Raw genomic sequence first — 14301 nt, 5'->3', positions numbered from 1 at the left:
AGTGAGCAAAGTACTGCCTGGAACCCCCTGCCCCCACCAGCACCCTGCCTACCGCGCCTGAGTCCCTCCTCTGTCCCTACTCTGAATGCTTCCCAAGGACCCCAGAGAGCCACCCACTGGCCCACGAGAGCCGTGTGGGCAGGGAGGGGCCCTGTTCATCACTGTCTCCTTGGCACCTGGAACAGTGTCTGACATGAAGTGTCAGATGGATGGGTGGACGGATGGATGGACGGACGGACGGATGGGTGAGTGGGACAGCAAATGAGTGACAGGAAAACTACACAACCAGCTTATTATTGGATAGGAGAAGCAGCAAGACCCAAAGGGTAAGGAGACCTGGATCATTTAGGGAGTCCGCAGCAGAGAGACAGCGGGCTGCAGATCGGCGCCAACAGGATAATCCCCTGTCAGTCAACAGTCTGAAGGGGCGGGCACTGAGATATTCAGCCATCACAGTGGTGGGATGATGGAGATTTTTTAAAAAAACATGTATGTGTTTATTTGAAAGGCAGAGTGACAGAAAGAGGAAGAGACAGAGAGAGAGAGAGAGATCTTCCAGCCGGTTCACCCCCTAAATGGCCACAATAGCTGGGGCTGGGCCAGCCTGAAGCCAGGAGCCAGGAGCTCCATCCTGGTCTCCCCCACGGCTGGCTGGGACCCAGGCGCTGGGGCCGTCCTCCGCCGCCCCCCAGGCGCATCGGCAGGGAGCTGGATGGGAGGTATGAAGTGGCTGGGGCTGAACCAGGCACTCTGGCATGGGCTGTGGTCACTTCAGGCGGCAGCTTAACCTGCTGGCGATTTTTGCCACCACGTTTTGGGGTTCTGAATATCGATTTTTCTACTGAGGCTGTGCGTCACTTGTGTACTTAACAAAAATTATAATAGAATGAAAGAAAGAATGAAAGAAGAGGCCCCGCTCGCTCTCTGTGGAGTCCTCCTTCCTGCCCCGCAAGGACTCGGGCTCGTCCTCGGCACAGCGAGCCGTGAGTCCAGCGTTCCGTCTTCAGATGCTTTCCCCAAGGCGGGCACAAGCCTTCCTCAGTGGGCACTTCTGTGCCCTCCGCTCAGCGCGCTGTCCTGACAGCAGCTCCTGGGCCGGCGGCACACCCCGGACGCTGGCTGCACTGAGCCGGGCCTCGGCAAGCACCTGTTCTCTCGGTGCGAAGGGGGTCGTCGGTGCTCACGTTTTACTGACCTTTGTAGAGTCAGACTCACTCCCCAGAACAGCAGTCACGGGGCTCTGTCTGGCCCTCGGGGCGCATCCCCACCTGCACGCTGTCTGCCATCTCTCCTGCCCATTGTCCCACGGATGTGTAACGCCACGAAAACAGAAAAAGAACCGCTGGGGTCTGTCTCTCCCAGAGTTCTTAGATGCAGAGCTTTGTCCGTTGTTAATAAAGCTCACACATCCTGGTTCCTGGTTCCATTAGAATTGGTTGATTTTCCATGTGGCCTGCATAACTGACTTAGAAAAATACCCATGTTCTCACCTGTATTGGCATTTTGTGGCCAGAGTAACAGAATGAAACCTCTATTTTATTTTTATTTATTTATTTTTATTTTTTTGACAGGCAGAGTGGACAGTGGGAGAGAGAGACAGAGAGAAAGGTCTTCCTTTGCTGTTGGTTCACCCTCCAATGGCTGCTGCGGCCAGCGCACCGCGCTGATCCAATGGCAGGAGCCAGGAGCCAGGTACTTCTCCTGGTCTCCCATGGGGTGCAGGGCCCAAGCACTTGGGCCGTCCTCCACTGCACTCCCTGGCCACAGCAGAGAGCTGGCCTGGAAGAGGGGCAACCGGGACAGAATCCGGCGCCCTGACCGGGACTAGAACCCGGTGTGCCGGCGCCGCAAGGCGGAGGATTAGCCTAGTGAGCCGCGGCGCCGGCCTCTATTTTATCTTTAAAAAAGATTTATTTATTTATTTGAGAGGCAGAGAGAGAGAGAGAAAGAGAGAGATCTTCCATCCACTGGATCACTCTCCAAATGGCAGCAATGGCCAGAGCTGGGCCAATCAGAAGCCAGGAGCCAAGAGTTTTTTTGGGACTCCCACATCAGTACAGGAGCCCAAGCACTCGGGCCATCCTCCACTGCTCTCCCAGGCACATCAGCAGGGAGCTGGATCGGAAGTGGAGCAGCTGGGACTCGAATCAGTGCCCATATGGGATGCTGATGTTTCACCTGCCACATCACGGCACCAGCCCCATCTATTGTTGTTGCTTTTTTTTTTTTTTTTAAAGAGAATGAGTTTCAGTCTCTCATTTTATTTTTGAAGATTTATTTATTTGAAAGGCAGAGTGATAGCGAGACATCTTCCATCCACTGGATTACTCCCCAAAAGGTCACAACTGCTGGGGTCAAAACATCTGGGGTTGACCCAGGCCAAAGCCAGGAGCCCGGGACTCCATCCGGGTCCTCCTCATGGGTGGCAGGGCCCTACTTGGGCCGTCTTCCACCGCCTTCCCAGATGCATCAGTGGGAGCTGGATCAGAAGCAGCCAGCCAGGACTTGCACCGGCTCTCTGACGTAGGACGCCAGCTCAACCCCCACACCACAAAACGCCAGCCCCACGGAATCGCTTTCTGGGCCTGGTCTTGGGGTGCGGCAATTCGATAGCACGGGGACTGTGCTGTCCTGGCTCTCTGGGAGGGGTGGTCACCCATGACCCCACCCCAAGGGAGCCTACGCTGTGTAAGGAGGGCGCTGCTAAAGCAGCCCCAACTCAGGCTGAACAGTCAGACGTCCGGGTCCGCGGCCCTTCCGTGCTGCTCTGGGTACACCGCGTGCTGCGCCGGGCGGTTTCCTGCGGCACCGCGGCTCACCACGACCCAGGGACGGCGCTGTCATCGCTGCTTGCAGGGCTGAGGCCTCGAGCCCATCCTGTCCACAGGGACTGACGGTGGCGGAAGGCGCGGCACCGCTGTGGGGGAGGACGGCGCGAGGCCCCACCCGGCTGTGCGTGGGGATTGACGGCGCAAGGCCCTGCCAGGTGTGCATGGGGATTGACGGCGCAAGGCCCCGTGTGGCGGCAGGGCACAGGCTGGGAGGCCCTGCAGCACCGGGAGGAGCTGGCCACCCTCAGACGGCCCCCAGCTGAGAAACTGCAGTGCGACAAAGACGACGCATGGAACCTCGCTGTGACCAGAGGCCACCTCAGTCCCAGTCATGGCCCCTGGGGACCTCCCCCAAGCATCCTGGGGACAGACGCCTGCCCACAAGTCCCATCTCCACATGAACTCTCCACTTCCCCTGCTGCCCTGCCCCGCCGCCTCTTGCGCAGGCCCCGCCCACCCTGCAGCCACAGGGCTTTTGCACAAGCTGTCTCAGCCCGGAGCTCTCCTCCCTGCAGATCTGCAGCCCGGCAGAAGCACCCCTCTTTTGAGGCAAGCCTTCCCAGCACCCCCGCCTCACGGCACAGTCCCATCCCCACCCTAAGGACCTCCAACACCCCCTCAGGCCACGCCACGGCGCCCCATTCCTCACATCAGCTGGGGTCTGTGGGCGGTGACGAGCCTCTAAGACGAGGAACTCTTCCAGCTGCTCCCCAGGATCCTGCTCCCTAAGCGTTTGTTGAGTGAATTCTCCTGGCGGCACCCAACCAACAGACCTAACCACTCCTTCTGCTACCACAAGCGAAGACAGGAAACCTTTCTAACCAGATCACACACGACAGGCTCCTTGGATGAGGACCCCAACCGGCACGGCGCTGGCCACCCTGGTCCCAGCAGTGACCAGGTTCTAGGGGTACGACGCTTGGCCACCCTGGTCCCAGCAGTGACCAGCTGCTGGAGGCATGGCACACCTCAGGGCTGGGTGCCACCCTCCCCAGCCACCCATGGGAACCATGAAGAGGATGTGTCAGGAGCTGGGTGCCTGGGACAGTGTGGGTGGTGACAGGAGACAGAGACCACCAGCGCCTCCCGCTGTGGGTGGAGGAGGGCCTAGCGCTGAACCAGCCGCACTGCTGAGACTTCCCTGACGCAGCGACGCCCCCACACGTGACCTTCCTGCAGCCAACACCGGGGCCAGCGCCCTTCCCCCACGGATAACGGTTTGAGCAAGTCTGGCAGTGGTGCAGCCACCGCTGACCGGGCTTGCACAGGTGAGGCCAGAGCAAGGCTGACCTCATGCGGTCCCAGGGGCACTGGGGGGCGCTGCCCTCCTCTCTTACAGCAAAGCCTACCGCCCTAAACCCTCACACGGGCCTCCCTGGCCCACGTGCTCAGGTTGCCAAGGAGATGGCAGCATGGGACAGCAGTCCCACTCGAGTTCTGACCCGTCTTTCCATGGGAGGGGAGGAAGACCCCACTCCCCCATCAGGCAGCGGGCAGCAGAGACACCTGAAGCCAGAAGTGACCAGTGAGTCCCCCGGCTGGCGGTGGCGGCGGTGGCGGCGATGGAGGGAGGGTGGCGCTCAGCCCGCCTCTCTTTGAAGGACGCCCGGTCGGTCGGGCCACCTGCTTTGAGCGGGGTTAGGAGGTGGGCTGTGTGGGGAGGCAGGAGAGGGATTTGCTTTTCATAGCCTGTTGCCATGGTGCCTGACAGTCCTTGGCAAAGCACAGCTGGGGAAGTCGTGGGCAGCCAGGGGGCCCTCGGGCCTTATCTAGCCTGGGCCACCCTCCAAGGCCCCAGGAGTGACAGGCCACAGGCAGACGGCCAGGGCCAGGGCCTCTCCCTCACCGGGGAGGGGGAAGGGAGGCCAGTGAGGCAGCAGACAAAGGGCAGAGCGGAGAGCACCACCCAGGAGTCCCGGGCTGCAGCAAGGTCCCTCCCCCGATCAGAGCTAAGGGGCTCATTGGTCCGCACTTGGAGGAAGTCAACCACAGCGGGGCGAATTCGGGTGCGTCCAGGTGGGTGGAGGGCGGGGGGCGGTGCCTTACCTGCTCCTGTGAGTTCATCACACGCAGCTTCATCTGCTTCAGGTACGTGGAGGTGAGGGGCATGTTGTAGTCGATGATCCCGGACACCAGAGGAGACGGGGGCTCGCTTTCTGGCGGGGGGAACAAAAGGAGACCCCTTTCAGTGCGCACCGAGCCTGCTCAGGAGGAAGCCCCCACAGGGAAGGGACCGCCCGCGGCCCCTCCACGGGTTGGACAGAGATGCTTTCCGGTTAGGTGCCCATGTTCAAGAGAACACCCGAGCTGGCAACCACGCGCACTGGCTGAAGCAGTCACCGGGACACCCACGTCCCCCAGGACGCCCGGGCCAAGCCCTGCACTTCTCATTCCTGCAGGTGCACAGATGCACACCCTGGGAGGCAGCAGTGATGCTCCTGTACTTGAGTCCCTGCCACCCACAAGGGAGACCTGAATGGAATTCCAGGCTCCTGGCTTCCGCCTAGCCCAGCCACAGCCCTTACTGGCATCTGGGGGAGTGAACTAGCAAAGAAAACAGCTCCTCTCTTTCAAATAAGTAAAACAAAGGCTTTTTAAAATATATGAATTTTGTGCTCCTTTGAAACAGTGGATGGGCTGGCCCCACAGGGCCCCCCTGCCAATGGTACACAGCCACTGTGGCTTTCTCACATGGCTGTGTGCTGTTTGCCACAGTCCCTGGGTCGCTCCCCAAATGCCTGCACCGGCTGGGCGCAAGGCCTGGAGCCCTGGGAACTCAATCCAGGTCTCCCACGAGGAATCCACTCCCTCCAGCCACTGCCGCTGCCTCCTAGGGTCTGCATTAGCAGGAAGTTGGAGTCAGCAGCCAAGCTTGGCAAGCCAAGGCCCTCCCCACACTCCTGCCCACGCCCAAACGGCTCAGCTTTGCTCAGTTAGGATGCCTGCCAGACCCTTGAAGGTATCTCAGCTTCCAAACCCGGTGTACGTCAGCCACCTTCCTGGGGAACGTGTGCTGCCCCCCGACTCCAGGCCCCCTCCCAGGCCCAGCCAGGCCTCCAGCACCCCCTCCCTAAATTCCGGTTTCTCCTTAATGACATTCAGAGGAGCACCGGTGCCTCCATTTATTGCTTTGTTGTCCTGGAGATCAAAGGAACGAATGTTCTTTTTGTAGAGCACTTGCAAAGTGCGGAAAGATGTAAAGACAAATTTTAAAAGCCATAATTGCACCAAGAAGCTTGGCATATGCTTCTGTTTATTTTTTCCCTATGATTTTCTTCTTTACATACTTGATAGCACAATGCATACAGAGAATTACAGTCTGCTCTAATACGGGGGGCCGGGGTGGCTTCATGTTTTGTCATAGGCATTTTCCCCTCCATCACAAATCCTGTATAGTGGGGCTGGCCTCGTGGTGCAGTGGGGTAAGCCACCACTTGGGGCACCTGCAGCCCAGGTGGGAGGGAGGCCTGCTCCGCGTGCGGTCCACTTCCCTGCTAATGCACCTGCAAAGCTGATGGGGGCCCAAGCACTTGGAGTTCCTGGCTCCCGACTTCAGCCTGGCCCATCCTCCACTGCTTCGGGCATTTGGGGAATGAACTGGCCGATGGAAGATCTCTCCTCTCTCTCCCCGTCACTCTACTTCTCAAAAATAAAGTCTTGAAGAAATCTTGTTTTGCTTTGTGAATGTCATTTGTATAGCCATGTACCATTTTACCAGAATTGACTAGATTGGCTATTTATGTTGTTTCCTATCAGGGCTATTATAAACAACACTACAGGGAACATCTCTGTGCATGAATCTTGGTCTGCCCTTCTGATCTTTTCTTATTTAGAACAGATTCCAAGAAATGGAATTCAGAGCCTGGAAGATAGGAATATTTGATGAACTCTTGGAAGCTCTGGCCCCGCTGCCCAGGCAACCAATCTCCATGACCCAACCTCCGGCCTCCTCCTGCAAGGGCTCCAGGCCACGTTCATTCCACGCCCGGCTTTGATCCAGGGGTCACCCTGGTGCACAGATCTGTTGATGGACTGGGACAGGAGCAGAAGTGTGGGCCACTCCCCGACTAGCCAACGGTGAGGGACAGGGCCAAGGAAGCGGAAACGCAGGGGACATCTGAGGGTGGCTTTGCTATTCCTGCCCCTCCAGACCCAGAGCACCACTGGTATGAAGCCTCTAGATGGGTGCGTTCCTAGCGCCAGGAAGCAGAGCAGAGGTTACTGGGGGCTGGGGGTGCGAGATGGGAACGGAAAGTGGCTGCTTGGTGAGCACAGAGCCTCTGTCTGGGCCGAGGGAGACCTCTGGGACTACACAGTGGTGATGGTTGCTCAACGGTGAGGATCAGTGTCCTGGAAACGGTGCCACAGACATTACAAAAATGGCGACTTTCATGTTCTAAATATTTTACCACAAATAAAATCGTCGGAGCCGGCACTATGATGTAGTGGGTAAAGCCACTGCCTGGGACGCCAGCATCCCATATGGGTGCCGGTTCGAGTCCTGGTTGCTCCACTTCTGATCCAGCTCCCTGCTATGGCCTGGGAAAGCAGTGGCACGCGGCCCAGGTCCTTGGGCCCCTGCACCGGCGTGGGAGACTCAGAGGAAGCTCCTGGCTCCTGGCTTCCGTTTGGCCATTGCACTCATCTGGGGAGTGAACCAGCAGACGGAAGACCTCTCATCCTCTCTCTGTAACTTCGACTTTCAAAGAAACAAACAAAATCTTAAAAAAGAAAAAGCATCTGCGAACCAAGGGGCAACCCAGAGAGGACGGGGCGGCTCTGCCCCCTGCCCAGCAAGGCAAACAGCGCTGCGTGCCCTCTCCTCAGTGCCCGCCGAGACTGGACGTCTTGAGCCCCAGGGGGCCGTTAGGCCACGGCCCCCAGCATCGGGCCAGCTTGGGTCAGCGTCTGCCAGATGGTCCCGTGAGTCCGTGGCGATGGTGCCGCAGTGCGGAGTGCAGTTCCTGTTTTCAGACCAAGAGTTCTGCCGCTTCTGTTCTGCTTCCTCAGAGACGAGCTTGTCCGACAACGAGGCACGGGCCGGCCCCTCCCCGCGGGGGTGCGATGGTGACACGTGCTGGGCAGCCCGTGCAGCGGGAGCCCCGAGTCCTTTTGCTGATGGTCAGCAGTGTCCTGCTCAGGAGAAGGTATCGCTGATAAAACCGGGTGCAGCTGAAGCAGCCCCTGGCGGGCGGGAGAAAGGGTTTTCCTTGGTCAGTTCCTTTGCCAGCAGCGCCATCGAAGGGCCCACAGGTGTGCCAGGTGAGCACAGGAAACATGGGGCAGTTATTGGCGGGGCACCCGCCCCACGGGAGCGGAGCCGGAGGACGGGGCTCGCTATGCGGCGGGCAGGACGGTCGGGCAGGCCTTGGACGGTGGGAGCCGCTCTGCCCACTGTGTTCTGGATAGAAGTGGGCTCACACCCAGAGGGCTGGCTCCGCAGGGTCCTCGGAGGAGGGGCTCATGGGGGAGACAAATACCAGGATAGGGCGTGCTGAGGTGCAAGCAGGGACAAGTAAGAGAGGGATTCCCGGGGCTCTGCTGAGATGAGCCAGGCCCCTACATGGTGGCCTCACTGCCACCAGGGGGCAAGGGGCCAGCCCGGAGCCAGCAGGCTGCAGAGCAGGTGCTCGGGAATCGTCTCAGCACCGCCCTGCCAAGAAAAGCCGAGCCAGGCTGGGCTCTAGACCCGGCTGTGCGTGGCCTTGGCAACCATCGATGCTGTGCTGGTTTCACCTGAGCCAGGCCAAACACCGGCACCCATAGCACCCACCCATCAGCACACGTTTCAGCGCAGGCAGAGCCCACCGCGTCTCCGGGTGGGTCCGAGGGCGGCCGTTCTCCTTTACAGCCCTGGGGTCCACAGACTGGGGGGGGGGTTCAGACTTGGGGGCCAGCTCAAGAGGTAGCGAACTCTCCTTTTGGGGAAGTGAATCAGTGGCCGGCACGTGAGCATTCGGGGTGGGGCGGATGGGGAGACCGCGAGTGACACAGGCTCAGGAAGCGAGACGGAGAAGCAGCAGGGAGTCCCTCAGAGCCCACAGGAGCGGCCAGGAGCTCAGAGAGCTGCGTGCCAAGCACGTGAGCACGGCTCACGCTCACTCCGTCGCTGATGGTTCCTGAGCTGAACCCCGTGAGGGGGTGCTGGATGAATGAACACCCCCCCCTTTACAGAGGCGGCAACAGTGCACAGAGAGGCCATGCAACCTTCCCATAGTCACACAGCAAGAATGGGAGCTGGGAGAGGACAGGCCAGGCGAGGCTGGGGTGGGACCAAGTCGGGGAAGGGCAGGAAACCGCGGAGCGGTCTGGGCGCCACATGAGTGGACCACTCATTCGCAGAAGAAGGGTGACCGTGTCGCTGCCCATTGCCAGCAATGCCTGTCACAGCAGACGGGGCAGAAGCGAGCCCCCGGAGGCCTCCCCCACCCTCCAGGAGCTGGGGCTGCGCGGAGGCCACACCCGGCCCTCCTGCTCTGTCCCTGCTCTGGCCTAGGTTCGCTCCGGCTGGTGGAAGAGCAGCGTGGAGCTGGGAGGCCCTGGACTTTCCCATCGCCGGACTTCCCGATCCTTCCCGATCCTCGCAGCCTCCTTTGTTTGTGCTGCTGGCGCTGGGGGCGGGGAGGGGGGCAGGGGCTGTCCAGGCCCCCAGGCTCTGCCGGGGACAAACCGCTGAGCCAGGAGGCCGCTCTGCTTCCTTCCTTTCTTTTTAACCAGAGGCCAGGAAGCAAGGCGGCCTCCCAGCAGAGCCTCAAGAAGTCTCCATCCTGTCCCCTGCCCCCCCTTCCTGGGACAGGAACACTGGGCCTGCCTCCGGGGCCAGGGACGGGCTCCGATTTCCCAGCAGGCAGGGCTGGCGCGGCAGGGGTGCCTGTGACAGAGCCCGCAGCTGACCGCATCCAGAGAGGCCAGCAGGGCATGCCGAGATAGGATCTGCAGGCTCTGGGCTGGGGCAGGAGGAGAGGCAGCCCGCCAGCTGGCAAGGGCCGTCCAGGAGGCTAGCGCCTCTGGCCACTTGGCAGACTCGGCCAGGCAGGGAGGGGCGGGGCGGGGGTGGGGGGTGTTGCAGGCTCTGCAGCTCTGCCCTGGCTGCAGAGGGACCAGACCCTCCCCTCTGACCCCGTGGGTTCACCTGGGGGTGGTGTGGGGGTGCGGTGCACTGCTGACCCTACCTTGGCAGTGTGTGTCTTTGTGGGGCCACCTGGACACGGGCAGTCCGGCGTGCAGGCCCGGGAGGGGGTCAGGCTGACATTCCCCAGGCAGCCCCGTGTGCCAGGTGCCCTACATAACGGGCTCATTTAATTCGGCTGCCCCGAGAGGAGGGCGGGGCTTCCATCTCGCTGATGAGCAACTAAGTTTGCTGCTCCCACTGCTGCCTCCCCAGAGAACCCGGAGAACCCAGGTGTGTGATTTCAGCTCAGACCTCCCCGTGCCTCGGTTTCCTTGCTGTGAACCGGGACTCACAGCTCACAGAGCTGCAGGCTGTTAGGAGCTGCACGTGCTCAGAGCGGCTTACTACGCTGCCGAGGACACACAGCTGGGAACATGGCCGGACACCCAGGCCTCCCTGACCCCAACCCCCTGGCTCCTGCTCTCCCCTCCCTGCAATGAAAAGGAGCGAGAGGCCGGCGCTGTGGCGCAGTGGGTTAACCTGCCGCCTGCAACATCGGCATCCCACATGGGTGCCGGTTCTAATCCCGGCTGCTCTATTTCTGATCCAGCTCTCTGCTACGGCCTGGGAAAGCAATGGAGGATGACCCGAGTGCTCGGGTCCCTGCATCTACATGGGAGACCCGGAATAAGCTCCTGGCTTTGGATCAGCCCAGCTCTGGCCATTGCGGCCATCTGGGGAGTGAACCAACGGATGGAAGACCTCTCTCTTTGTCTCTCCATCTCTCTCTGGAACTCTGCCTTTCACATGCATAAACAAACCTTTAAAAAGAAAAGAAAAGGACCAGCCCCGGGGACAGAGGACCAGGGTTGCCCTGCGGATGGGCACGGATGGGCACGGTGCCGGTCTCCTGTGCTGCCCGAGGCGAGTGGGAGGGACAGGCCCCAGCACAGAGCCCCCGTAGTTGGTTTATATTCTAAGCAGCTCCCAGCCTGTGTGCTCCCTCCTCCTCCACCCTCCTCCCTGAGGGAGGGCACGGTGGTGGCAGCCAGCGAGGAGAGCAGGAGAGGGAGCCGCTGCTGTGCTGGCATCCGCCCCTCCTGGCCAGACGAAGCCACAGCCGAGGAGGAAGGGAGCCCGCAGCCCTGGGAGACCCCAGGGCCTTCAGTGAGGAGCTGGGAGAGGTGAAGGCGGGGTGGGGGCGGGGGTGGGGGTGTCGGCACAGCGGATGCAGCCTGCCGACGCCAGAGCAGTCCGCACGTGCGGTCCCTCTCAGCCTCGCCTCTGCTCCTCCAGGCCAGCCGTTCTGAGGCTGACTCCGCCAGTTGCTATGGAAACAATTAGGCCAGGCGGTGGGTAGGAACCAGGCAGCTACAGTTACCAGCAGGGCACGTGCCCTTGGGGCCTAGACCCCAGCAGGGTGGGGAGTGTGGCAGGGAGAGTCCTCCGGGCCCACCTGCAGGTGCCACAGGAGCTGCAGCCGCTCAGCCCGTGTCCGGCCACGTGGGGCACATCCCCGAGGGACTCAGTTACCACAGTAACTGCAGCAGCACGGCTCACTCGTCCTGCAGTGGGGGTGGGGGTGGGGGGGGTGCCTGGGCCAGGTGCACAGACCGTCAGATCTCAGCCCACTGAGGGAGGCACCAGAGATGAGGACGCTGAGGCTCAGGGAGACACAGAGCAGTTGAGCGGCCAACCAAAGCCACACAGCCCAGGCCTGGAGCCCTGCTTTTAGCCCTGGCACCAGCATGATGAGGATTAACCAGCTGCATCCCTGTCGCTTGAGGTGTAGGAGCTCTCCCGTGTGCTCCTACCAAGCGGCCGTGGCTAGCGGCTCCCAGGAGCACAGTGCCCCTGGCTCTGGGGAGCCAGCATCATCAGAAGTCGCTCTCCTGTGGCCTGGGGACTCGGCCTGATGCCTGTGCGCTGATGTCCTTCTTATTGGCTCGGGCTTTGCTGTTGATTTTTCCTTCCCCGAAGTCAGCGGATGCCACCCGCACACCGCCCAGAGAGGCATCTCACCCATCATTCCGAGTCTGGTCGCATCCTCAGGTCAACGTCTACTGACTGGGCGGCAGGAGCCGGCCCGAGGTGCTGTGGGCGCCGGGGCCCCGCTTCTCAGGTGGAGCAGCCAAACGTGCTGGCCTGATTCCCCGTGCCAGAGCCACCTGCGAGCATATGGGGGTCCCCCGACTCACAGCGGGCGGAGCCACAGTGGGGTCCTCACTGCTCTCAGTGGGCAGGACAGAGCTGGCGAGCACACACAATGGTCCGAGGAGGGACTGACTTTGGTTCATGAGTACTCTGGGCATCTCGGATGCCGATGCATCCCCGGCTCCCACAGATCAGACAGTGCAGCCTGCACAGGTGCGGGGCCTCCGTGGACAGGTGCAGACTATGGGGCAGAAAGATGGCATGCCAAGGGGTGTGTGTCTGTTCTCAGAGAGGCCACACCCACACACCCACACACGACTCCCAGCATGGGGTGGGGCAGCAGTGCCTTGTGGGAACCCTGGTGGGAGGAGAGGCCCTGCCGGGGCGGGAGGGATGGGTTAACACCCGGAAAACGAGGCTGTCCAGGCCATGCACAGGCCCACGGCGGTCTCTGGGAATGGCGACCACTGCGGCCGGGGCAAGGGGAGGGCTGTGTCGCGGACGCCACCTCTCCTACCTTTGGGTTCCAGGCCGTTGGAATTAAAGTGCATCCTCTTCTGACACTCGGTGCAGCTCATCAGGAACCGGGTCACGGCCTCTCTTGGGAGGAAGGCGTAGGTCTCCGCAATCTGGGGAGGCAGGATGTTTGCTTGTTACGAGGCCGGGGCTGGCGGGGCAGCGGGGCAACGGGGCCGCGGGGTCACCGAGGTCTGTGTGTGGGTGACAGGTGCTGTGACCCGTGCCAGGGAAGGCAGGGAGCTGAGGAGCCGGGGGCAGGTGTCCCCGGGGCTGGCTGCAAAGGTGAGTGCATGTTTGCAGAAAACTGTTTGAAAACGTTGACTAACGGGGGATGAAATTGGCAGAGCGAAGCGTTCGAATGCTGCCTGGCCTTTAACCTGGGCTCTACCGCGTGGTACCGCTCTCTGCACACTCCACTGCTGCCACTGAGGCATGAGCTTGTTCCGAGGCTCAAGGGTGGGGACGGACAGCTTCCCTCTTAAAGAGCGACAGACTGGGACCCGCTGATGAATGCCCTGGCTCCGAGCCCACACACAGCACTGAGGTTGTCCTCCCACAAGCCACTGCCTGCGATGGCCCACAGACCAGCGCCCTCCCAGGCACAGCGGCCGAAGGCTAGTGCCAGGGCACCTGAGCTTCCAGGCTCTCAGGGGACGGAGGCCCAGCGGCCAAGGGAATCACGGTCACCTGGCTCTTGTGTCAGGTCAAAACCCGGGCCCAGGGCCCTCGGAGAGCCTCTCCCAGCAGGGCAGAGGGGGGACGGGGTGGGGAGAGGAGAAGTAGGAGCAGCAGTCAGGCCCTCTCTTCCTGTTCTCAGTTTGGCCTGCGGGGTTCCCCGGGTTTTTCCCACAGGCTTCCGGGAGCCCCGCGCCTCCCGCTCCTCTCCACTAAGGGGCAGCATCACCCAAGAGTTCTGCTGTCCTCCGCCCTCGCTGGGAAAGTTGGCGAGGCCGGAGGGGGTTGCTGGCCAGGGCTGGGCCCCGCCTCCGCCCCGGGGACAGTACACTGCCTGCTCCACCTGCGAGGGCTGTGGGCTGCGGGGCAGAGGCCCAGGGTGCTCCCGGCAGGCACCACTCCCAGCCCAGTCTGCCTGCGGCCTCCCAGGGGCCGTTCCTGCAGAGTTAATTTTGGGGACACGACTGTTACTTCTCAGGCACGCTCCTTGATGAGCTGTCTCCCAGCTGGAGCCGCAGATGGGGAGGGGGGTGACAGCCAGGGGTGCAGCTGGGCTGCCTTGGGTGTTAGGGCTCAAGGACAGGCCTGCCACACACATGGACGAGGCCATCCCTAGCCCAGAGCTGCCTGGAGTCAGGGCTCTTGGCCGGGGAGGAACGGGCCCAGCTGAAGGGCCGAGGGCTGCAGAGCCCACCGGCCAGGGGGAGCAGCCCTGGTGGCACAGCGCATGGCTGAGTCTGCCTTGGCACACGGATGACCCTCGGGGTCCCCATGTCGGGCCACAGACGGGCAGGGCAGAGGACTGGGGGAGAGCAGGGACGGGTCCGCACGGTGGAAGCAGCCGCCTGTAGACGCAGATCTGCTCAGCCGCCTGTAGACGCAGATCTGCTCAGCCGCCTGTAGACGCAGATCTGCTCCGTGCGTGGCACTGGGTTCAGGGAGGGCCTCCTGCCCCGCAGAAGGCTGTACACGGGCCGGGCAGGGGCCCTTCCTGCCACCTGGCCCATGGAG

The 14301-nt window shown here is 61.6% G+C and overlaps 1 protein-coding gene across 2 annotated transcripts in view; it reads right to left on the bottom strand.

Moving 5' to 3' along the window:
* NOL4L (nucleolar protein 4 like) overlaps window positions 1-14301 on the bottom strand; it is a 116128-nt gene that overhangs the window by 48109 nt on the left and 53718 nt on the right. For both annotated transcript variants that reach the window (XM_002710921.4, XM_051845098.2), the window contains exons 3-4: window positions 12614-12725; window positions 4878-4987 (exon numbers count right to left, since the gene is read on the bottom strand). In XM_002710921.4, coding sequence (XP_002710967.2) covers window positions 4878-4987; window positions 12614-12725 — 222 coding nt within the window. The remainder of the gene's footprint in view (window positions 1-4877; window positions 4988-12613; window positions 12726-14301) is intronic.

Source organism: Oryctolagus cuniculus, chromosome 11 (genome assembly GCF_964237555.1).
Source record: "Oryctolagus cuniculus chromosome 11, mOryCun1.1, whole genome shotgun sequence".
In the NCBI taxonomy this organism is placed as follows: Eukaryota; Metazoa; Chordata; class Mammalia; order Lagomorpha; family Leporidae; genus Oryctolagus; species Oryctolagus cuniculus.
This window is presented reverse-complemented; position numbering and strand designations above follow the sequence as displayed.